The 26,027-nt window shown below is 34.8% G+C and overlaps 1 protein-coding gene across 1 annotated transcript in view; it reads right to left on the bottom strand.

Moving 5' to 3' along the window:
• The window catches only part of poe (E3 ubiquitin-protein ligase-like protein poe), an 849,790-nt gene that overhangs the window by 88,869 nt on the left and 734,894 nt on the right, over positions 1–26,027 (bottom strand). The window contains exons 62-67 of the mRNA XM_090388478.1: positions 24,785–25,025; positions 12,474–12,671; positions 11,399–11,520; positions 9,668–9,925; positions 8,168–8,440; positions 3,855–4,196 (exon numbers count right to left, since the gene is read on the bottom strand). Of these exons, the coding sequence (XP_090244604.1) occupies positions 3,855–4,196; positions 8,168–8,440; positions 9,668–9,925; positions 11,399–11,520; positions 12,474–12,671; positions 24,785–25,025 (1,434 nt within the window). The remainder of the gene's footprint in view (positions 1–3,854; positions 4,197–8,167; positions 8,441–9,667; positions 9,926–11,398; positions 11,521–12,473; positions 12,672–24,784; positions 25,026–26,027) is intronic.

Below are 26,027 nucleotides of genomic sequence, written 5' to 3'. Positions count from 1 at the left end.
TGACCAATTTGATTGGATACTATGATGTGGTCACAAAGGAACTGGATGCAAAGAATAATTTTGATATCATATACTTGGATCTTAGGAAGGCTTTTGATACTGTTGCACATGTAAGACTGCTGTACAAATTGGAGCAGTGTGGCATTGGGGACAAATTGCTGTTATGGATAAAGGGATGGTTGAGTGGGAGAAGACAGAGTGGTACAATGGACACTGCTCTTCGTGAACTAATGTTATTAGTGGAGTCCCTCAGGGTTCAGTGTTGGGTCCATTGTTGTTTCTGTATTTATTAATGATATTGATGATGGTATATCAGGCTTAATGTCCAAGCTTGCAGATGATACGAAGGTTGGAAGGGTTGCTAATGACACTAATAACAGTACACTGCTGGAACAGGATCTAGAAAAGTTGAGCAGATGGGCTGAGAGGTGGCAAATGAAGTTTAACGTTGACAAATATAAAGTGCTACATATTGGAAGCAGTAACGTATCAGCTCTGGTACTACACTGACAGTGGTAGAGAATGAAAAGGACCTGTGGATAATTGTGCAGGCAGATATGAAGTTTCCTGAGCAGTGCAGACGGTTTGCAAGAGTAGCTCATGGTATCTTGTCAATGATATACAGGAATTTTTCTAGCAGAGATAAGGAGGTGATTATCCCCTTGTATAAGGCGATGGTCAAGCCACACCTTGAGTACTATATACAGGTCTGGAGGCCTCATTTTAAGAAGGATGTAGAGCTGTTGGAATGAGTACAGAGAAGGGTAACAAGATTAGTGAATGAAAAAAAAGGGTTGCTCTTATGAAGAAAGGCTTAAGTTTTGCAGATTACAGTGTTTGGAGACTAGGCACTTGCGAGGTGATCTGACTGAGATGTAGTTGTAGTAGTAGTGGCATGTGATGCAAGAAAGCAAATGTATGAGCTTATGCAGCATCAGCCAAAAAAAAAAAAAAAAAAAAAAAAATCACACCATTCCCTCCAAATGCCTGTCCAGTTCCCCCTTAAATTTATTCAACCTATCAACTTCCACAACGATAGATGGAAGTTTGTTCCAGCAATTAACCACCCGCTGGCTAAAGGCAAATTTCCGCACATCTATTCTACATCTGTACTTTCGTAATTTGAATTTATGCCCCCTTAGGTTCGTAATCTGAACAAGTGGAAGGATCCCATCAGAATTCAGCGTGCTGAACCCATTCAAGGCCTTATACAGATCACCTCAATCAGATCACCGCGCAGGTGCCTAGTCTCCAGCCACTGCAATTTGCAGAACTTAAGCCTCCCTTGGTAAGAGGATCCCTTCATTCCCCTCACCAATCTTGTTGCCCTTCTCTGTACACGCTCAAGTAAATCTGCATCTTTCCTAAAATGAGGCCTCCAGACCTGTACGCAGTACTCAAGGCGTGGCCTGACCATTGCCTTATACACAGGGATAAATACCTCCTTTTCCCTGCTAGCAAAATTCCTATATATCATTGACAAAACCCCATGACCTGCCCTGGCAGCCTGTCTGCATTGCTCAGAAAACTTCATATCTGCCTGCACAATTACTCCCAGGTCTTTTTCATTTTCTACCACCTTGAGTGTAGTACCACACAGTTGGTACATTTCTCTGGGGTTACTTCTACCCATATGCAGTACTTTGCATTTGTCAAGGTTAAACTTCAGTTGCCACTTCTTAGCCCATCTGCCCAAATTATCTAGATCCTGTTGCAGTAGCACACTGCCATTACTGTCATTAACAACCCTGCCAACCTTTGTATCATCTGCAAACTTCGACATTAAGCCTGATATACCTTCATCAATATCATTGATAAATATACAAAACAACAGTGGACCTAACACCGAACCCTGTGGAACTCCACTAATAACATTAGTCCAAGAAGAGCAGCACCCATTGATTACCACCCTCTGTCTTCTCGCACTTAACCATCCTTTTATCCATTGTAGCAACTTACCCTTAATACCATTCTGCTCCAATTTGTACAATAGTCTTCCATTTGCAACAGTGTCAAAATCTTTCCTGAAATCCAAATATATGATATCAAAATTATTTTTTGCATCCAGTTCCTTTGTAACCGCATCATAATTTCCTATCAAATTTGTCAGACAAGATTTCCCTTAACAAACCCATGCTGTGTCTGAATTATTGCTGCAGTCTTGTCTAGATGATCCTGCAATGCATCTTTAACCAGCGACTCCATTATTTTACCCAGAACAGAAGTTAAACTGACTGGTCTGTAACTACTCGTGTCACCCTTCGATCCCCCTTTGTGAATTGGGGATACATTTGCACATCTCCAGTCCGTGGGAACCTCCCCTGAGTCCAAGGATGCTCTCATAATTATGGCTAAGGGTTTGCTTAGTTGCTTTGCCGCCTCCTTTAATATAACTGGATAGATCCCATCCACCCCAGGTGCTTTTCTTACGTTTAACTTCAACAATTTCTCTTCCACTTTGCTCTCAGTTATTACAAAATCATTAAGTATCCTGCTACAATTTGATAACCTTCTGCCATTTTCAAACCTTAATAATTCCTCACGTGTGAATGTAGATGCAAAATACTCATTCAGTTTGTTTGCTATCTGAGCAGGATCATCAACAGTCGAACCATCAATGTCAAGTTGACCAATCAGATTCATCCTTGATGTTTTTCTTAGCATCTTTTGCCAAGGATTTCTCGTAATCTGCCTTCGCCTGCCGAACCTCCTTTGTGACCTGATTACAGATTAACTTATATCTGCCATAGGCTTCTGAGTCGCTTAATAATTTATATGCATCCCATGCATTTTTCTTCTCTGTTACGAGTCTCAATAGTTCATTTGACAACCATTTAGGCCTAAACCTTGAACAATATTTCTTAATAGGTATGAAACTTTTAGTAGCTTCCACGATTAATTCCTTGAATGCTTCCCACTTAGAATTAACTGTTGGTAACATCGTCAGTTGATCCCACTGTACATGTATAAAGCTTTGAATGGTTTGAGCATGCTCAATGCTGATGGGATTCTTTCTTTTGCTCAGAATAATCACCTGAGAGGGCATAAATTCAAATTGAGGAAAGATAGTTGTAGGATAGATGTGCTGAAGTTTGCATTTATCCAGCAGGTAGTTGATTGGTGAAACAGACTTCCACCTTTTGTTGTGGAAGTTGATAGCCTAAATAAATTTAAGGCTGAGCTGGACAGGTATTTGGAACGAATGGAGGGGTGAAATCGGAGCTTTTTTTTGGCTGATGCTGCATAAGCTTGCTTTCTTGCATCGTATGCCTCTACTAATGGTAATGCTAAAAGTACGAATGCTACTTTTAAAATGGAACAATTCACAGCCTAATTAGGGTATTAAATGGCAAATAGATTCCATTATAAAAATGAAGTATACAGGATTGACAATGGAAGTGGACTGAGATCAGAAGAAGAGATGTGAGGTGATTTAGGATTTTTTGGGAGGTTTGGTCTTTCAGAATTAAAGAAGCAAAGAGGTAGAATAAGAGAGGTAATAATGAATTTTTTTTCAAAGAACAGAAAAAAATACTTCTTTACATTTAAACAAACTCAATGAATACTTAAGCAAAAAGGAGTTATTTTACTTATTAATTCGAAACAGTGTAATGAACTTTATACCTCCTGATATTTTCTTTGCTTGCATTCTAATTTTCAACTGCATGAAAAACAAATTCAACAATACTGCATTTAGCAGAATGTAAAATGACAACACTAAATTTGGTACACCAATCCCTTCTTCTAAGATAGATCTAAAATCCAACATTATTAGTTTATAATTTTTGTAAACTATTATTATTAAAAAAAATTGTCTTTACTCATTCAGAACAATAAATCAAACAATGAATTACCTGATTGGCATAAGTGAGGAACGGAATGACACGCATTAAAAGCTGCTGAAGACCAGAGCTTCCCCGAACTGTTGGGCTATTAACAGCAGCAAGAAGGAAAGTAATATCTTGTTTTTCACCACAAGTAGAACAAAACTCAGCATAATTACTAGGATCTTTTCCAGCTGCTTCCACTAATACTGTCTCCATAATCTGTAAAAGCTGCTCTGTAACAGTAGGTCCCCCTGTAGGACCTTGGAGAAGATCTTGGCTTTCTGAACTGAGTGTAAGATTCAATGTTTGTAGCATAACTCGAATAGTTCCCATAGGTGGCTCAATAAGTTTTTGTCTGTTACTTTTTACCTGTAATAAAAGATAAAAATATATTAAAAAAAAACCTCCACATTTAATGACTGAAACTTTCTCTACCTTCTTAACTATAGAGAGTTTTACTGGGATAGTTTTTGATGTGAAATTATGGTTTTTGTGGAGTAGCTGCGTGAAAACCAAGCAGTGTTATTGCAGCCAGTTGTTTAGTAGTCATGCTGCACCACACAGGTGCTTATATATTTATTATTTTAATACATAACATATAAACAGAAATACATTCAAATGTATATCACAAAACTTTCTAGCGATGATTGACAAACTGAATTAACATAGATTTAAAATAAATAAATAATATCTACATAAATTACTAAAACAGATATACGGTAGCTTTCGAGATGAAGAGTCTCTTCATCAGCTCAAGGCCTGCTCTACAATTCAAATGCATAATTCTGCATACTAAATGGTATGGGAAATTTGAAAAAAGTTGAAAATGGAAGTGATTAATAGGCTGATATTCAGTGTACGGTACCCCTGGGCATGGCAAATGAAATGGTCGAAGTGGAGGATATGATTGATTCTGTCGAAGTGAAATGTGATTGCTAACCAGTATGCGTGGCCTATGAAATGATCGCTGCTCCCTTATGTGTGATATGTGATGAGTTACAGGGAAAGGTTATGTGATGAACAGAATGTCACGTGAAAGACATGATGAACTAAGAATAATAGTTGGAATTAGAAGGAAAAAAAGTTACAGGAAGAGTCATGTTTTGGACTTTCATTTTTGTTTAGTGAAAAAAGATTAGGCTTATACGCGACTTCGGGAAGGATTCAAGCAAAAGAAGCGTCAAATTTTTAATTTGTTCACTGCTGCTGTGATTTCTTTGCTTCCTTGTGTTTTTTCAGCCTTAATGGAGTGAATGACTGCTGAAATGTTGTCTTTTGGTAAAATGTTGTTGTTATTTGGTTTTTAGGAGAATTAGCAACTAAGGCCATATTGCTCTGGGGATATGCGGTGGTCATTCCCTGACCTTTCCGCATCCTCCGTATTTGGTGGTCACTGGCTCGAACTCCAGTCTAATCAAGAAGCGTGTGCAATGCACTGCCGCTCCTGCCCACCTGGCTACGGAGGCGCCGTCTTTTGGTAAAAGAAGGTTGTAAGAGTGTTGTTGGGTGGTGTGTGAAGGTGAATTCAGCTATCCTGAAAATGGCACTAACACCAATGGTACTGAGGGTAAATAGAGTGTTACTAGACGACAACTGTCATGGAGAAGTGTAGATGATCAGTTTGACTCTTACCTCTCAGAATATATGTGGAGGCAGAGTTATTTAGGCAGTAGAGACTTGGCAATGTGTTTTGTTAATGGGTAAATGAAATTTACAAGCTGGCAGGCAAGAACAATGGTTAAGGGCTTTTAAGTGATCAGGTAATTGTTTTTGTTTGTTTTGTTGGTGTTTAGATGGTTTCTTGATGATTTAAATTTTTTTAGTTGCATGATTGTATGATTTGGCAGTTTGAAAGGCTGAAATTTAGTATTCAGTACCCCTCATATTACATGACGAACAGAAGGTTGCTTGAAGGACGTGAACTGAAAAAAAATAGTTATTAGAAGGGTAAAAAAAAACAAAAAAAAAAAAAAAAACACACACTTATAGGAGGGGTTATGCTTTAATTGTCTTTCTTACTTGTTTAGTGAAAAAAAAAAAAAAAAAAAAAAGGCTAGGTTTTTATGTGATTTCGGGATGGGGTCAAGCAAAAACTGGTTGTTGGCCATGGCGAGGGGTTATCTGATCCTAAAGTTTTATAAAAAAAATCATTTGGAATATTAGCAGGAATCCATAGGAAAAAAGTTGGTTTTTTTAAAATTTTTTTGTTTGTAATTGTAGCGTTTTTTTTTTTTGTTAGTTTAGTCATGTCACATGATATGTTTTTTGGCATTTTTTTTGTGTGACTTGTCACGTGACGTGGCATGCGATCAGTGACTGGTCATGTGACAGGAGGAACTATTGTGTCATTCATTTTGACTGTTTGTTGGTGATGTGCAGGGGTACCATGTTCTGAATTTTTACTGATTAATAGAACTTAATAACACACAAAGTGTGGTCAAAGATTTTGGATTACTGACTTTTATCTTGAAAATTGCAACATCATAGTGAGTTGCAGTGTCACAACATCTAGCCATAGTAATGCAAGAATCACTATCCATTTATTTGCAGACAGTTTGAAGGGGTGTGTCCAATGAATAGAAGGGGTTATATGTATTCTGTTGCATTTTAAAATGAGTAATTTTACTGAGAAAAATTGCTCAGCAAAATCACTAAATTTTCATCAAATTATAGAATAGAAAGTGCAATAGAAACCCACAAAATATTAAAAATAGTTTTTGGAAAAGTCAGGTATCATTCAAAGACTTTTCAGTGGTTTTCAAAGTTTAACAAGGGCCACTTGTCTCTTGAAGATGATCCTCTCATTGGTTAGCCTTCAATTTCAAAATTCAGTAATTCAATCACTTGTGTTCATGATATGATCAGAAGTGATGGATGTTTAACTATCCATAAAGTTGCTAGTGAAACTGGCATTTCTCAATGGAGGAGGTCAATCAAACAAAGGCCTGGCTCTTGCAATAGACGACTCTAACTTCTCCAAGGAGGGGGGGGAGGGGCAAGACAAGAGACAGACAGACGTTTTCTAACTCACAGCATTCATCATTTGTCCTGCATGGTGAAGTAGTGAACCAGGAATATACTGTACAGAGAAAATGGTCAGAAAAGTAGGTTAGAGAATTGGTGCTTGCATCATTAAAACAAACCAACCCATCAGTGCTTTCCATTCAAGGATTTATTGTGAAGCAGTTCTTTACTGTGTCCAATTTTCCATACTCACTAGATTCGGCTGCCTGTGATTTTTTGTTTCCAAACTTAATGCCCCTTTGAAAGGTTACGGATTTGTAATGACCAAGGAAATTATTCAGAACATGACACAGGTGCTATTAGAAATTCAAAAAGAAGCCTATCAAGAATGCTTCCAGAAGGAGATGACTCTGAAGATCTATCCGAATAGCTGGTAAGATTCATCATCATGCACATGTGTATATATATGTATATATATAATTATTATTTTTTATATATAATTATTTATAAATATATATATAATTATATTATAAATTTATTATATTACCAATTATAAATAATTATATATATATAATTATTTATAATTGGCATTATTTTAAATTTATATCGTTTTTATTAATTGGGTTTAATTGGCTAAATTATACAGGGGATTATCGACTACTTTTTTGTCTTATTATCTTTACTTTCCCTTCCCTGTTTGTTTATTTTATATTATTTTACGTTGCGTTTCGCTCTACATTTTTGCCGTACTACTGGCTGATGTTTTTATTTTATTTTAAATATCAGATTTATTTTAATTATCAGATATATATATATATATATATATATATAGCATCCAAATATTCCAGAGTTAAATTGCAAAATATATATATAAAACCTTATTACTGTGTTACCAAATATAAAACTTATTAAGTGTTACTTATGGAACTAACCGATTAATGCCATCAAATGATAGAACATTACATCGGACGTTAGGTATGTCCAAATTATATAAGTTATAGTGTAATTAAATCCATAGTTTGAAAATCGATTTTGCAAGAGACAAAGTCTCTTGCAAAATATGTTCCCACGTAAGGCTTATTATGATGATTAACCTAATATTATTATTATTCTCATATAATAATTTTTCATGTAATTTTTCATGTATACCGGAGGTAGGGTTGGCCTGTGATTACATCGATTTTCAAACTATGGATTTAATTACACTATAACTTATATAATTTGGACATATATATATATTGATTTATTTTTTAGAAATAATTTTAAATAGACAAGATTTTAAAAATCTTCATTAAAAATAAATTGCATATAATGAGTAAAGCAGTCCATTAGCAATTATTTTACTATAATCTTATTTATTAAAAGTAATATCTTACCTTGATACAAAATCCAAATAGCTTTAATAAGACTGTTAAGAGTGGTCGTCCTCGTGAAAGATCAGTAATAGCAGCCAGTCTTTCCAACATCACTTCTAATCCTCCACACTGACTCATAACATTGGCCATTTTATAAACATCTTCATTGTCGACTTCTTCATTATCTTTAGTATCTAGATTTTCTATGAATTCTTCTGTTGCATCACCTAATAGGCCACGCATACGATACACCACCCTCATTGCTTCGGATTCATTATTTTCAGAGCACCATATCTAGTAAAGATTTTTTCAAAGATAATTTTGAAAAAGACTCACAATTAATGAGAAAGGACTACAATTTACACAGCTAAGTTATATAATATAAAGTATATAAATAAAAAATATATAAAATTAATCTTAGATATCTATGTATAAACTAAAGGTAAATATTAAAAGTTAAGTAAAACAAATACAGTGGATTCCGGTTATTTGGGCCACCAGTTAATCGGGGCAGCCGTTTATTTGGGGCAAATGTTAAAAAACAGAAACCAATCGAGAAAATAGCCAGGGTTTACTTCGCTTAATTGGGACAGCATGCCGTTTAATTGGGGCAGGAGACCGCAGCACTGGAGATTACCCTACGATTGTCTCCGACAGTACCATGTGGTTCGGTCGAAATTCTGGAGGTCACAACCATAAAACAATAAAAACAATAAGCAGTCACCTGTTTATTGGGCTTTTCTGTTAGGGAAATCTATCATAAACGGACAATAAACTCGATTTTACTGAATTTGCAATAATACCGACAGCTGGAATTCTGTGGGTTATTATGGTGAAATGTGTTTACACTTCCATGAAATCTTCACTCATATAAAAAAATTAATTTTCAGATCTTCTCTTCATTTCTATTTTTAAAGCTTTGTAACTTGTTACTCCGTTCTCACTTGCGCGTATCGTGTTACTTGCAATTTGTGTGTGCCGTGTTCTTTGTTATTGATTGCTTATCTTTTTACTGTTTTAAATTTTAACCCTCACCCACAAATGTCACTGAACAGAAATGTCAACTAGTTCGTATGTACATATTACAGTAGGTATTAATTATTCCGATTTTCACGTATCATTTAATTTTTTTAATTGGTAAGGTAATAAAGGGTAAATTTGTGCTTAATATATCTTTGCTTTTATAGCCTGTGGATAATATTCCTCCTAGTTTCGCTAATTAGAATCGCTGTTTAATAGAATTAAAATTCAATTCATAAGCGTGATCACAAAATATCCACCACTTACTACACATCGTATAGTGAACGATACTTTACTATGGCGAGTTCGTCATAACGTGATTTGTTTGTACAGTGAATCAATTGTAAAGGGGGGGGGTACATTGTATTTTTAACTATTTATGTGAAACTTCGGATAATTGCAGCAGCTGCTTAATCGGGCCAAAATGCACTAGTCCCGATGTGTCGCAAATAACCGGAATAGACTGTATTAAAAGCATTTGAACAAGATAAAAACAAGTACCTTTCGGTAAACATCTTTAACAGGCAGGTCTAAACTAATGATCTTGTTGTTGACTAAAAGTTCCATGCCATTATCATCTTCTAATAAGGCAACAAGTTCACAGTCTTGGCATATTTTATTTTTTATATCCCTCATAAGAGGCCCCATTCCTGGTTCATTTGAGCTGTATGGGTTGCCAAGCATTCTACCTTGAAGGAAGTCTTCTTGCTGTGGGTCTTTTTCAAGAGTAATGAAAAATTCACCTGAATCGCTCTCTTCCTAATGATACAAAAAATGTTTATATACATTAGTGCAATTAGTTACTAAAATATTTATTTACTTTAAACATAATTTACTTTCCTTAAATACAGCGAATGGAAGGTGATAGCCCAGAAGAACTGATTATTTGTACTAAAAAGAATGAACTACACTCATTGTATAGAACAGATTTTGATGAGGTGAAACACACTGGAACTTTTTCTACAGGAAAAAAAAAAGAAAATTTTCATAATTCTTCCAAACAATAATTTAATATGATTGCATTCTTATTACTACTACAATCTTGAGATATTTTGTTACTTCTGATGTTTGTTTTATAGCAAATACTTATGTTTAATATTTTTGCAGTGACAGGCTAGAACATTACAATATAACCAACCATTGTAGAAAATTACCTACTTAAGATGGCAACAGAAATTTTTTTGGCTAGCCCATGCCAATATTATTCTGTCCTTTTTGTATATATTGATCTGTTCTTGACTGCTTAGTAAAATGATTCTTCAATAGCAGAGTTTATATAAGACTAGAGACATAAGATTTATAGACTTAAAAGAGAATAAACATGGGCATAATCACTGTAAATAAACAGCTCCCCCCTACTCCCATCCTTTGATAACAGTCTGATACCTACTTATTTAACTCTCCAGAGTGTCACCAGTGGCAGCTGGTCAGAACTGTTAGCTGGCATGTAATTGGTTTAGACCATGTTTAACAATACTGAGAGAAGAACTCAGAGAAACCATGAAATGTTTAATGCTTTAGGTTTCTAAATTTATATATTTTTTTCCAAATTCAGCTAGAATACAAGGAAGTGTTTTTATCCATTACTCAGGAGCCAGCATAAATTCTCCCAAGAAATCATATGAAAATTACAATTTATTTTTAATTATATTATTATTTTATTATTTTGTTTTTTTTTAAAGGAGCATTAGCAACTAAGGCCATATTGCTCCGGGATATGTGGTGGTCATTCCCTGACCTTTCCGCATCCTCCGTATTTGGTGGTGACGGGCTCGAACCCCGGTCTAATCAAGAAGCGTGTGCTACACACTGTTGCTCCTTCCCACCTGGCTACAGAGGCGCCGTTTAAATTATATAAAATTTGATTTAATACTTACATTTTTAAATGTAAGTGGTAAATCAAATTTTATGGCACTAAACTGAACATCAACATATAAGAATTTAAAAATTTATACTTTTAAATTTCTTCGGAGCAATCTTTTGTTAACAACTTTATTCAATATAAAATCTGACAAGATATAAATAAGAACTGTGCCATAATGGAATGCAATTAAAAAAAAATATCCAATAAATTTCTATTGTAAGTAAGAACATGAGTGGTGGGTATAACATACAATATACACACACCAACTTACTAGTTTATAATGGCAAAAGTCATTTAAAAATTAACTCAAATGCATAAAAAATAATTAAAAATACTCTGTTTCAATAAAGTTTATAATTTTAACTTACAGGAAAAATAACCGAGCACAGCCTCTCAAAAATGAATACCGGTGTTCTCAAGTCATCTAATCCGTATTTTTTTACTGTTTCGACACAGATTGCCATAAATGCCTGAGTTTCAGATTCTGTTCCTAAAAAAGCATCCAAATTCAAATAAGATGATATGGAAGAATCCATTTAATGAGGATAAACATAAAAATATCTAAACAGTTCTACAAAACTGTTAATAAACAAATGATTAAAAAAAAAAAAAAAAAATGTAAAATTTTAAACCTCAAAAGACAAAATAAGTATACATGCATTTATGAAATAACCAAGTATTGCCCATGTTTCCAGAATTTTATACCATCATTAATATTGCCACAGCAACAGTGATACATGGAGTAAAAACTCTGAATAGGCCCAGTGCAGCTGCATCACCTGCAGCATATGGTGACATACCACTGGACTGTCAGTTCATATCATATTTATTGGTTATTATATTTGCACAAGTGTTTCCCCCCCCACATCATATGATTTTTGTGTGGTATGGACAGAAAACCTTTAGTAACTCATGGGGGAGGGAGGGAACTGTACTTCATCTGCTTGAGATTGGATAACTACATACTTGAATGAAGCCTTTAAACTTTCCTCCACTGTTGGAATTTGAACACAGAACTCTACAAATTAGCAAGAAGTGGCTAACATGCTAGAAATTTCCTGTTAATGCAAATTTTATTAAATTTGCATTTACAGGAAATTTTTTTTTCTGTTATGAGTACATCTAAGGGATATATGTAAATTTCAGCATAACATTGGTTAACAGAATTATTACATCAGATTGTTATTTTTAAATATGAACTTGATCAATAAAATTTTATCAACTGATTAAGCAAAATAGATTGAAGATATAAACAATGAATAAACAAAAATTGCCTATATATTTAGTTTTATATTTATTTGTGAAAATAAACTTGGTTATTTTCATTTACTATAGTATAAGGAAACACTAACAAAGAAAGAAAAAAATCACATAAAACAGAATCCAGAAAAAAGGCTAAATTACACATTTCAATAACAGTGCTAAGAAGATAATTATATTTACCTGTGGTCATTTCTTCTAATAGTTCGAGTAACTTCTCTTGAGTTTCATCAATTAATTTAGTTCGCTGCACTACTAATTTTCTAAGCGAAAGATAACCATTTAAAACACAACCCACAAGTTTTGATTTGTAATGTTGCCTGATGGTATCTACTTCAATGAAAGATTCAAGAAGTTCAGTCATCATTTTTAGTGCATAACCTGAAAGATGAAATATAAAAACAGGTTATTCGAAGAAATATTAAAACCAAATTCTACAGTAAAATCAGTAGCTGATTATTTTATAACATGCTAACTGCTGCTATTTTTCATGGACAGGCCACAATCTTATAGACTGTCTCTCTTATTATATCAATTATATACATTCTATAATTTATGTGTTATCTTTATTTTATATTTTAGTTAAAATACAAAGAATAGAAGTTGCTTTTATTCCTATATGTGGGCAGTATTGTCCTCAGCTGTTAGTAAAAAAAATTATCTTGTGCAGTACTTTTTTTTCCTGTTATATTTTAACTCCTTGTTGTTTTATTCTTTTAATGGAATATTACCAAAAAAGCAATTTTGCGGGTGATTGCTTCAGTAACTTCACGGTGCTAAGTTTTTCTTTTACAAATTCTGACCAATGGCACAAGGGATAAAAGAAAATAAATAAATAAAATAATGTAGTTAATAAATTTAATAAAAATAAGTTAATCACGTAGAAAAATATCAAAATATAGACAGCTGTATTACAGATGCGTTCTGCCTTTATCTCTGCTTGAATTTCGTCTATCATGATTGATTAGATTTATTGTACAAAGACTTGAAAAATCCAAAAAAGTGGCACCCTCCAGAACTCAAGACTTCCAGATTCTAGATGCTACATCTATATTTGTTCCAAAGGTGTATGTTTGTGGGCCGATTTGCATGTTGTGTAGCTGAAAAGCCCAGAATTATTCATGAAACTGATAGAAATTCACTCCTCTTTTTCCTATAAAATTAACAGCTGAGTAATAATTTCTCATGTGTAGTAAGGATGGGTAGCAAAGTATATATATGAGAAGTGTACGAGTTTAATTACTATAGTATTCATCAAAGCAGGAAGATTCTTAGTGCCCTCAATACTATTGCTGGTACAATAATATCTCCCTTAGAACTGAAAAACATATTGGACAGGCGTGACCGGCACCAGTACTTTCTACAGCTATGAGGTGTGGACATTGAAAGAGGGGACAAAAAGAAGCTTAGGGCCCTAGAGATGGACTACCTGCGTCGGAGTGCTAGAGTTTCTAGGCTAGAGAGGATTTCGAACAAGGAAATAAGAAGCCGTATGCACACAGAAGAGAGATTGCCTAAAGGAAGTTATTGTTGTTAGTTTGATTTATTGGTGCAAGGGCTACTAAGACCCCAATGCACCTATTACAATATTATATGGTACAGGCAAAGGAAGTTATGAGTGGGTACCACAAGGGAAGACAAGATGAGGATGCCCTAAAAAAAAAAAACATGGAAGGAAGGTGTACTATCTGCTACGAGAGGGAGAAATTTGAAGGTTGAGGATGCCCAGACCTGGTGACTTTTAGAAGATGGGAACGACAAGGTGACAATCTGACGTATTAAGTTGAACATAGATAGATAATTACTATTGTTAATTATAAAATTATAGGTAGTCGTTGACTTACGACCTATGCGCTTTACGACTGATTGACTTACGACTGCTACTGTATCTTGCACCACGTTTCAGTCTGAACTGAGTATACATACAAGATTGTTGCTAGGAAGAATGCTATATGCATGTCAACTCCCCTCTCTTAATGCAGTGCTCTCAGATTTTTCTACTACACTCACACGCCCTATCCGCGTGGTCCCCATAACCTAATGGGAATGGTTGTGCGTGTACCGTCAGCCCACTGCCCAGTAACGTGTGTTTGGCGCGAATAAGCTATTCTTAATCCATTTAGTCAGCTTTGCCATCACAGTCGAACAAAACATCTTACCGATGTATGTATGTCGTGATTCATGCGTCTCGATCTCTGTTTGCAAACATATTACGTTCACTATTTTTGGTTCAGTTATATTTGTGTTACAATTAGCATTTTTTTAAAACCCCTAAACATGTCAACCAAGAGGAAAGTGCCTTTGTCTACTCCTAGACCTGTCAAGAAAGAAAGAAAGGCCATTGATTTAAAACACAAAATTGAAAGTGATCAAGCAGCATGAAGAAGGAAAGAAGGTGAATGCGATCGCATGTGATTTTAAGTTATCTCATTCTGACTAAAAAATGAATAGCAAATGCTTAGAAAATGGTACTCACCTTGTATAAATCTGCAATAAATTTTTTGGTAGATGGTGGCTAAATTTAGGTTGGAAGAAGCATTAAAAAGAACTGAGGCGGGGAATGGGGTGAAAATATTTTAAACAGATTTTAAAATGAGTGCAAGGAAGTAGAAATGCAGATCTCCAATCCATGGTTGTCATAAAGAGGTTAAAAGACGTAAATGAAAAAAGAGAGAAGACCGGTGGTGCCAATAGTCGTTACGAGGGACTTTCGTTAAGTAAACCGTCATCAGTTGGCAAATGGAAGAGAAGTGAGCGCGTGTTGTATTTAAAGTTTATCTAAACTCCCATGATGCTCTTTTTGACACGTGGGAACTTTAGCCGCGAGAGGTTCCAAGCCGGTGAAAGGTTGAAGGGAAGTTTAGCATTAATAATGTTGAGATCGGAATGGTGTCGGTACCATTCGATGGTGAGGGCTTCATATTGAAGAATTCTGTAGCTCGATCTAAGTTTAATAATAGTGATGGCAGCGTCAACAGGGGGGTTGTGGGTTTGAGCACGGGTTTTTAACTCAGTGCAGGATTGACTTGTCTTGAAACTGTTGAAGTGGTAGTATGCACGGGTATTGGAAGTTGTGGAGGAACCGAATTTGGTGATAGTGCTGCCGATGTAACAGGTGTCGCAGTTCGTTTGGCATTTTATGAGATATATTATATTATTGAGATCATTGATGGGATATTTGTGTGTATCTTTATAAGAATTAAATAGGGAACCTAGTTTATTGTAAGTGGAGAAGGTGAGGGAGATGTCGGTATCTTTGAATGTACGTCGGAATTGTGCTGCGAATTCACTATGGTAAGGGAGAACTATGCGAGTATTTGTCTTGTGACTGTCTGGTGGGGTTATTAATACTGTTTTTAATGGTGGATATTGTGTGTTGGATGAGTTGAGGGGGGTAGCTCCTGGCTATGAATTTATCAGCAAGGTATTGAAGTTCATTGTGTAGATCGTTTTGTGAAGAGCTGAATTTGATAGCGTTGTAGATTTGATAGCGTTCTACATTTCACTCATTTCAACGAGTGAAATGTAGATATTTACCGGTGTGGGTGTTTTTTCTGAAAATCTTGGTACAGTAAACCCCCGCTATTTGCGATATCTGTATTCGCGGTTTCGCGGTCGCTGATTTAATATAAAATGAAACCTAAAAAAATGTGAATTTTAAGGCGCCGTGAACATTTTCTGCCATAAAAAAGCATGGGCGTGGCTAAAATTATCTTTCCCGTTCAAAACAGCGCTCAGTGGGTGGGGAGAGAGGGGTGACAAAATCGCGAGCGTGGATGTTTCTCGCTAATCCTTGTTCAGTATGTGTTATGCGCTTGTCATGGAAGGTTTTGTCGTTTGCTTTTAATTAATTTATATGCTTATAAATTGAATAAATTTATAAATTGATATGCTTACAGAAACGATAAATCTACCGTTTTCAGTGTAAAACAGACTTTTTCGAGTGTGTTAACGGAAGAAAGTAACTTTATTGCAGACAAGTTCTTTCTAACCCGTACAAAAATATGGCTACAAATAACAAGGGAAATGTGAAAAGATCAAAGAAGCTGATGACATTAGCGAATAAAATTGAGTTATTAGATAAAATTTCTAATGGTGAAAGTGTCTCCTCAGTGGCAAAACATTATAAAATCAATGAGTCAACGGTACGATCAATCAAGAAATCGGAAGAAAAATCCGCCGGAGTGTCCGAGAAAACGCGCTAATTGCTTCAAAAATTTGCTCTGTAACTCGTGATGTTAAATTAGAAAAATATGGAAAAAGCTTTAAATCTGTGGATAGAAGACCGAACTCAAAATAAAATTCCGTTAAATTCACTCATCATTCGTGAAAAGGCAAAACTCCTTTATCAACACTTTAGCAAAACTGGTGATAGAACTGGCGGGATAAGTTTTTTAGCCAGCAAAGACGCTGGTTTGAAAGATTTGTTTGAAATTTCTAATAAATATTACATTTAATATTAAATTGTTTCTTATTTTCATTTCGATGCCATGTGCTTGAATCTCACTATGTACATAGTCATATTATGAAGGTACATATAATACATACATAGACTAAATTTTAGACTAGTTTTTCTTATATATTTCATACTTTGGAACGGAACCCCTTTATTACTATGGGAGCCATAACTCAGTACTCGCGTTTTCTGTATTCGCGGCATTTCTCAGGAACGTAACCCCCGCGAATAGCGGGGGTTTACTGTATTTAAATTTGTGTCTGTTGTATAAATAGTGAGATTAAGAAAATTAATCTGGTTGTCCGTTGCGATTTTGAGGGTAAGTTTTAGCCTGTCACGTATTGTATTGAATTTTAAAAAAAAGATTATCTATGGTTGTTCTGTTGCCTATTATTAGGATATCATCAGCGTAGCGGATGTATAATTTAATTTCAGAGGGGAAAGGTTGTAAAATTTGGTTTTCAATAGTGGCGAGATAAATTTCAGAAAGGGGGCCAGAAATGCCTAAACCTATTGGTAAACCAAATGTTTGTCGATAAATTTTATTGTTGAATCTAAAATATCTAGCGTCTAGTAAAAGAGTGGTAAGTTCAAGGATGTGGTCAACTGAAAGAGAGGTACGTTTTGTTAAAGTGTCATCAGCTGTTAGAAGTACGCATAATGCTTGTAGGGTGAAAGGGATATGCACATTAGTGTATAGGGATATGACATCAAAAGAAGCTAATACGTCTTCGTCGGATATGGTGGTGTTGCTGATTTTTTGGAATGCTTGGTTGGTATTATTAATTTTGAATGTAGAGAATCGAGTGAGTGGGGATAAAATTTTGACAAGGAAGGTGGATAAATTAGCAAAAGCTGATCTACTAAAAGAACATTCTGCCCCACATGTTCGGAATAACTTGGTTATTCCGAACATGTGGGGCAGAATGTTGTTGCGAATACCTATCTGTTGTAATGTAAAGAGGTTGATTTCTTTGTTTTGTTCTGTCTGAGTTTTCTGAGAATTGTGTCAAGTTTATTTTTAAGTTTTGTAATGTTGTGGTTGCTGTCATTTGTATGTGTATCTTGGTCGGCTAAAATTAACTCCATTTTTTCTGTGTAGGTGTTCTTGTCCAGGATAACGATTATGTCTCCTTTGTCAGCTTTTTGGATGATGATATTAAAGCTGACAAAGGTGTTCTTGTCCAGGATAACAATTGTGTCTCCTTTGTCAGCTTTAATATCATCATCCAAAAAGCTGACAAAGGAGACACAATCGTTATCCTAGACAAGAACACCTACACAGAAAAAATGGAGTTAATTTTAGCCGACCAAGATACACATACAAATCACAGCAACCACAACATTACAAAACTTAAAAATAAACTTGACACAATTCACAGAAAACTCAGACAGAACAAAGAAATCAACCTCTTTACATTACAACAGATAGGTATTCGCAACAACATTCTGCTCCACATGTTCGGAATAACCAAGTTACACAAACCTGGCCACCCACTAAGACCTATCGTTTCTTTTAGTAGATCAGCTTTTGCTAATTTATCCACGTTCATTGTATTATATCCCCACTCACTCGATTCTCTACATTCAAAATTAATAATACCAACCAAGCATTCCAAAAAATCAGCAACACCACCATATCCGACGAAGATGTATTAGTTTCTTTTGACGTCATAGCCCTATACACTAATGTGCATATCCCTTTCACCCTACAAGCATTATGCGTACTTCTAACAGCTGATGACACTTTAATGAAACGTACCTCTCTTTCAGTTACTTGAACTTACCACTCTTTTACTAGACGCTAGATATTTTAGATTCAACAATAAAATTTATCGACAAACATTTGGTTTACCAATAGGTTTAGGCATTTCTGGCCCCCTTTCTGAAATTTATCTCGCCACTATTGAAAACCAAATTTTACAACCTTTCCCCTCTGAAATTAAATTATACATCCGCTACGCTGATGATATCCTAATAATAGGCAACAGAACAACCATAGACAATCTTTTTTTTAAAATTCAATACAATACATGACAGGCTAAACCTTACCCTCGAAATCGCAACGGACAACCAGATTAATTTTCTTAATCTCACTATTTATACAACAGACACAAATTTAAATACCAAGATTTTCAGAAAAAACACGCACACCGGTAAATATCTACATTTCACTTCACATCATCCCCTTAGTGCCAAAAAAGCCGTCCTACACAACCAAATCTACAATGCTATCAAATTCAGCTTTTCACAAAACGATCTACACAGTGAACTTCAATACCTTACTGATAAATTCATAGCCAGGAGCTACCCCCCCCTCAACTCATCCAACACACAATATCCACCATTAAAAACAGTATTAATAACCCCACCAGACACAGTCACAAGACAAATACTCGCATAGTTCTTATCACAGTGAATTCGCAGCACAATTCCGACGTACATTCAAAGATACCGACATCTCCCTCACCTTCTCCACTTACAATAAACTAGGTTCCCTATTTAATTCTTATAAAGATACACACAAATATCCCATCAATGATCTCAATAATATAATATATCTCATAAAATGCCAAATGAACTGCGACACCTGTTACATTGGCAGCACTACCACCAAATTCGGTTCCTTCACAACTTCCAATACCCGCGCATACTACCACTTCAACAGTTTCAAGACAAGTCAATCCTGCACTGAGTTAACAACCCATGCTCAAACCCACAACCACCCCCCCTTGTTGATTCTGCCATCACTATTATTAAACTTAGATCGAGCTACAGAATTCTTCAATATGAAGCCCTCACCATCGAATGGTACCGACACCATTCCGATCTCAACATTATTAACGCTAAACTTCCCTTCAACCTTTCACCGGCTTGGAACCTCTCGCGGCTAAAGTTCCCACGTGTCAAAAAGAGCATCATGGGAGTTTAGATAAACTTTAAATACAACACGCGCTCACTTCTCTTCTATTTGCCAACTGATGACGGTTTACTCAACGAAAGTCCCTCGTAACAACTATTGGCACCACCGGTCTTCTCTTTTTTCATTTACGTCTTTTAACCTCTTTATGACAACCAAGGATTGGAGATCTGCATTTCTACTTCCTTGCACTCATTTTAAAATCTGTTTAAAATATTTTCACCCCATTCCCCCCCTCAGTTCTTTTTAATGCTTCTTCCAACCTAAATTTAGCCACCATCTACCAAAAAATTTATTGCAGATTTATACAAGGTGAGTACCGTTTTCTAAGCATTTGCTATTCATTTTTTAATCAGATTTTTCATGGTATTATAAGATTACTATAATTTCACTATTGTTATCTCATTCTATAGTGTCGATGATTTTGAAAGACAAAGAAAGGATTCGTGAAGTTGTTAAAGGTTCGGCACCCATGCGAGCAACAGTGATAACGAAAGAACATACAGGGCCCATCCATGAAATGGAAAAATGATTGTTTCTTTGGATGGAAGATCAGATACAGAAGCGAACGCCCTTAAGCCTTCTTACAGTGCAGTCGAAGGCTAGAAGTCTCTTTCAGACGCTGAAGAAACGCACTGGAAAAGATTACACTCAGACATTTATAGCAAGTACAGGATGGTTCAAAAGATTCAACCTTCACAGAGTTTGAGTCACTGGAGAATCAGCAAACGCAGATGTGGAAGGAGCTCAAGAGTTTGTTAAAAGTCTGGATGAAATAATTACAGAAAGAGGGTATCAACCAGAGCAGCTTTTCAACGTGGATGAGACTGGATTGTTGTGGAAAAGGATGACAGAACGTACTTATATTCACCAAGAAGCAAAAGCATGCCTGGTTTTAAGGCACTTAAAGATAGGCTGACTTTGCTCCTTGGCGGGAACATCGCAGGTTTTAAACTGAAGCCTTTTTTAATTTATCATTCTGAAAATCCCCGTGCGTTCAAGAATGTAAACAAGCACACTCTTCCTGTATACTTCCGTTCCAACTGAAAAGCCTGGATGATTCAAACATTGTTTGAAGACTGGTTTCTAAATTGTTTTGTACCTCGAGTTCGTGAATATTGCTTCAAGAAAGAAATTCTTCTCAAAATTGTATTAATCTTAGATAATGCACCTGGCCATCCACCTCACCTAGACCACCTCCATCCAGATGTAAAAGTTGTTTATTTGCTGCCAAATACAACTCCACTCATTCAGCCTATGAACCAAGGGGAGATTGCCACATTTAAGGCGCACTATCTTCGAACCACTTTCGCCCAAGCTATAGCTTCAACAGACACCAACCCAGAACTATCTTTGCGAGAGTTTTGGAAACAGTACAATATTTATAAATGCATCAAAAATATTGTGGCTGTGTGGGAGGCTGTGACAAAGAAATGCATGAATAGAATCTGGAAAAACTGTGTTCAGCATTTGGTTAATACTATTGATGAATTTGATAGTGAACATGAACTTGAAATGGTTACGGAAAATATTGTAACACTGGCAAATGGACTTTCTTTAGAGACTGAAGTGGAAGATGTTGAGGAGCTGCTAGAGCAAGAATTTGGAGAACTTATTGCTTTGAAAGAAGAAAGGATGGAAGAAGAGAAAAATGAAGATGAGGAAGAACCAGAAAGAAAATTCACCACTAGAGGGTTATCTGAAGGTTTTTCTCTACTAAATAAACTTCTTACACATTTTGAGGAAATGGACCCAAACATTGAACGATTTGCAGGGATTGAACGAATGGTACAAGATGCTTTTCGGCCATACCGTGAAATTTACGAGCAGAAAAGGAAACAAACAACTCCCACTAAATCAAGTGGCGGCAGTGATGACCTGTAGCCAAGCATGAGTGGTCAGTAAAATATTTTTTATCTATTTTCTACATAAGTTTTGTTTAGTTCTTTTAGGTTTTATACAGTATTTGATATCTTTTTCATAATATTTTTTATTTTTGTAAATAGTAAACCAATTGTGTTGTACACAGCGTCTGATTTACCTAAACTGGTCCGACTTACGTCCAGTCGGTCGGAACCTAAATGGTCATAAGTCTACGACTATGTGAGAGAGAGAGAGAGGAGGAAGAAAAGAGAGAGAAAAGAGGAAGAAAAGAGAGAGAAAAGAGGAAGAAAAGAAAGTGAGAGAGAGAGAGAGAGAGAGAGAGAGAGAGAGAGAGAGAGAGAGAGAGAGAGAGAGAGAGAGAGAGAGAAAAAAAAGAGTCCCTTCCTCCAAAAGTTTCATATATTCTTCCAGTTATATGTTTATGCTTCGTTTAACAGAAGAGGGTGTCTCACTTCACTACTTTTTTTTTTGTCCTCGCCTTTTCCCATTATTATATGGGGTCAGCGTTTTTATTGTTTTGGCATGCAATTTTTATGGCCGGATGCCCTTCCTAATGCCAACCCTCACCCTTTATCCTCACTACTGCCAATAAAAATACTACCAGCAAACAACTCAATTATATAGTGTGCTTCTCCCATAAATTTTATCCCAATGGTATCTTATTTAAAAAAAATAAAAAAGTATCATGTAAATTTTTTACTTTGCAGACTGTGTCGAAGCACTAATTTTGTATGAAAAGGATGCCAAATTTTTATGGAATGACCAATCAGAATCAACCAATCTTTAATGCATAAATGATGGTTCCACCTCACATTTGACACCTTTATCCAACAATTAGAGGCTTTTAAATTTCTTTATATGAACAACTAAATTTTAAAAGTTCAATTGGTAGGAATTATGATTCCTACCAACTGAACTTTTACAATTCACATAAGCTAATGTAATGAAGCAAATAACTTAAAAAAAAAAAAAAAACAGCTAAAAAGATTTTTTTACCAAACTATGTTATATCTGGTCTGATAACGAAAGGTTTGAAGGCAAATATCTTATTTAAACATCACTCTGCATACATTTATACTACAAGAAGTTCCACCACTGATTCCAATTTTTGCTAGTCCTTGTCATTTGTGGATTCTATGCTGAACTGAAAACCTTTATTTATTCAACAGTTTCATGGACTTTTTCTAATTAATGATGTAAGCTTCATAATAATGTGATCCGTTATTGTGAGTGATTATAACAGAGAGAGAGTTTTGTTTATTTTATTGTAACTGAATAACAAGGAAACTAATCTCCATTTTGATCTCTGCTATGTTTAATAAACAAAACTGAAATAATGAAAAAAAAAAAAAAAAAACCGCATCAAATTTCTATAATGCAGTTCTGGTAATTAAAGTAAAGCAAATATTTTACAAAATTGCTTCTTTGTACTTTAAAACGAATTTATTACAGGCAACTCTTGGTTTACGAACGAGTTCCGTTCCAAGACATTGTTCGTTATGTATATTCCTGAAAATGAATTCATACATATCATAAAAGCGCATTCCTGAGCTTTTATGATACGTATTGTGTACGTTAGCAGCCATTTTAAAGCATTAAAACCATTGAATGGTCTATACAACACGTTTTATTATAATGTATGTATGTGTTATGGTTTATCATATACGATACATAACGTAAAATAAAATAAGAAGAAAAGAATAAAAAAACAAGATATCTTATTTGTTAATTTTAATTAAAAACAGAGTTAAAAGAAATAAAGAAAATGAGTACAGTACTAACATAATATATGTACAGTACATACATATATACTGTATTCAACTTTTACTCGCCAATATCTTCATCAGAGTTCAATATTTTCCACTTAAGTGACAACTAGGCGCAGATGAGGTAGATGGAAGAGCTAGGGTTCCACTTTTTTATAGAAGATTGCACAGTTTCTTTTTTTCTTCAAAAATCTCCCTGTAGCATGCTAGACAGTCATAAACACCTCTTTTCCTTTTTGAAATTCTTTCCTTATTTGTGTTGTCTTCTTTAAAGGATTGCAAAAACCTCAGAAATTGATTTAAAAGCTGCAGCCATTTTCTCCCACAGGAAAACATTCTATGTTGTTGTTATTTGGTTTTTAGGAGCATTAGCAACTAAGGCCATATTGCTCCAGGGATATGCGGTGGTCATTCCCTGACCTTTCTGCATCCTCCGTACTTGGCGGTCACGGGCTTGAACCCAGGTCTAATCAAGAAGTGTGTGCTACGCACTGCTGCTCCTGCCCACCTGGCTATGGAGGCGCCAACATTCTATGTGGCGTGACACGTAAACCAACATTTTTTTACTGGCTAGATTAGTCTTATTAACCAAGAATAGTTCAGTATAATTATCATATAACAGTTTTCTGATAATTATTGTAATAAATACATTTTTTAAAAGTTTATTTATTGAAATCTTACAATTAGGTTCACTATACGTTTGGCATTTCGTTTTATAAGGAACTTCATCTATTGGCAACTTTAAGAAATTTTGAATGAATTGTGATGTTCATAAACCGAAAGTTTTCTGTATTTGTTTACAAATAATAAATTTATGCTAGAGGTAGAGTTTTATTTTAATACAAATGTATTCTTTTTTCTATCCAAAGTTTTTTAACCATACTTGCACCACAGATTTTGTAATTCATAATTCAAAGGAGTAGGAATATTTAAAACAGATGCTGTATGTTATTTTGTTTTACTGTAATTTTTATAAAAGTGCTATTATACTTATCATTGTGATTTCTTTTCCTTTAACAAGACAAGGTGAACTATAATTTCTCTATCAATAACCACTTTGATCTTTACACATTCATAACTGAACTCTCACACTGAGATCCAGAATTGCCCAGAACTCCATTAGTAGTTGAAAACTGTTGCAATTCAGTTGTCAACTGATTGCAGCAATTCAACTACTGATGGGGTTCATTACCAAAATCTGTATTCAAAGTGGCTTATTTTTCTAAAAGCTGTTTTGTCTAAATGAAATGCACACAAGATTTAGCTAGAACTGAATAAAAATCATACTTTGAATTTACATAAAAATATTTTTTGCTATATAAAAATCATTTAAATATTCTCTTAAAATTAGAATGAGGTACGTAGAATCATAATTCCTACTTTATTGAATAAAATTTACAAAAGCTAATATAATGAAGCAAATAACTAAAAAGCAGCTAAGAAGATTTTTTACCGAACTATGTTATACCTTGGGAAAGGTCTGAATTCAGTGTAGTTTCTTCCAAATACGTAAGATATTCTATTTCTCTAGTAATCAAATTTCCTAGATGTGGCAAAAGACCTTGCAAAGCCAAATAATGCCTCCATGGTATGTAGCGAATTAAATTTTGATATAATGTTAAAAATTCTGCAGCACTCTCTCCTGCTGTACCAAGTTCATCAAGATAAGCAGTCAACATATCTAAAACTTCTTTACGACGCCCAGGTACCTGTAAAATGTGAAGTTAATAGATGTGAAATTCAAAATTAGTCATATAATTTCAAAATATTATATTTAATTACACCTAATACCAGTTTTATTGATGAATTCTTTTTTTAATAAATCATATTTTATGCCACTTCTATTCCAATTTTCCACACATCATGGAAAATGGAAAACTGTGGGCATCATTAATTGGTATACTACAATCATACTTTTTAAAAAATAATAATAAATGTTAAAATAATTGAAATAAAATAAAAATAAGAAAGAAAGTTGGTACCTGACAGGTGCACCACTAGCCCCTTTATTACTGTAGGTAGAAAGTGAAAAATGTAGTATAAAAGATAAACTGGAAGTGATCAACACAGGTAAAAACTAAAAATTCAATCAAAATGTTGGTAATTTCCCTGGTGTATTATTTGCAAACTAAATAGTTTGCAAACAGAAACTATTTAGTCAATCATTTAACATTAACTCTATATTATAAGTGAAATGAAGTAAAGTGTTATATACTGAAAACTGTAAAAATACAGTTTAGATAAAGTACTACTGTTCATATCATATATAAGTATCATTTTAAAGGAAAGAATGATAAGTCTACAACAATAAGAAACTGCCAATTGTATATGATAATGTTTCTAGACGAAAATTAAAATGTTAACTGAAATTCTGGAGAGCATATATTAAATATACCCAGATGTTTCTTGTAAACTTTTTTTTACCTTATTAAAAAATTTATAAAAGATGAGATAAAATATAGAATGAAAAGAAACAGTGCAACAAAAATCTTAAGTTACTGTGTTGTGTCTGAAATGTCAAACATAATTTTAAATGTCCACGTGGCAGAATTGACAACCTGGAGAAATAACTACATGTACATGTGGTGTCTTCACTAGCTATCAGCATTGTAGAGCACAGCGATCAAGGAGCACAATCACTGTTGGCTGTAAAAGATATGCCACCTGGACAATAAAAAGAATTATGGAGGAAGAACTATTGCATAACTATA

Source organism: Mastigoproctus giganteus, chromosome 14 (assembly GCF_048544385.1).
Source record: "Mastigoproctus giganteus isolate SK-2022 chromosome 14, ASM4854438v1, whole genome shotgun sequence".
Lineage (NCBI taxonomy): Eukaryota > Metazoa > Arthropoda > Arachnida > Uropygi > Thelyphonidae > Mastigoproctus > Mastigoproctus giganteus.
This window is presented reverse-complemented; position numbering and strand designations above follow the sequence as displayed.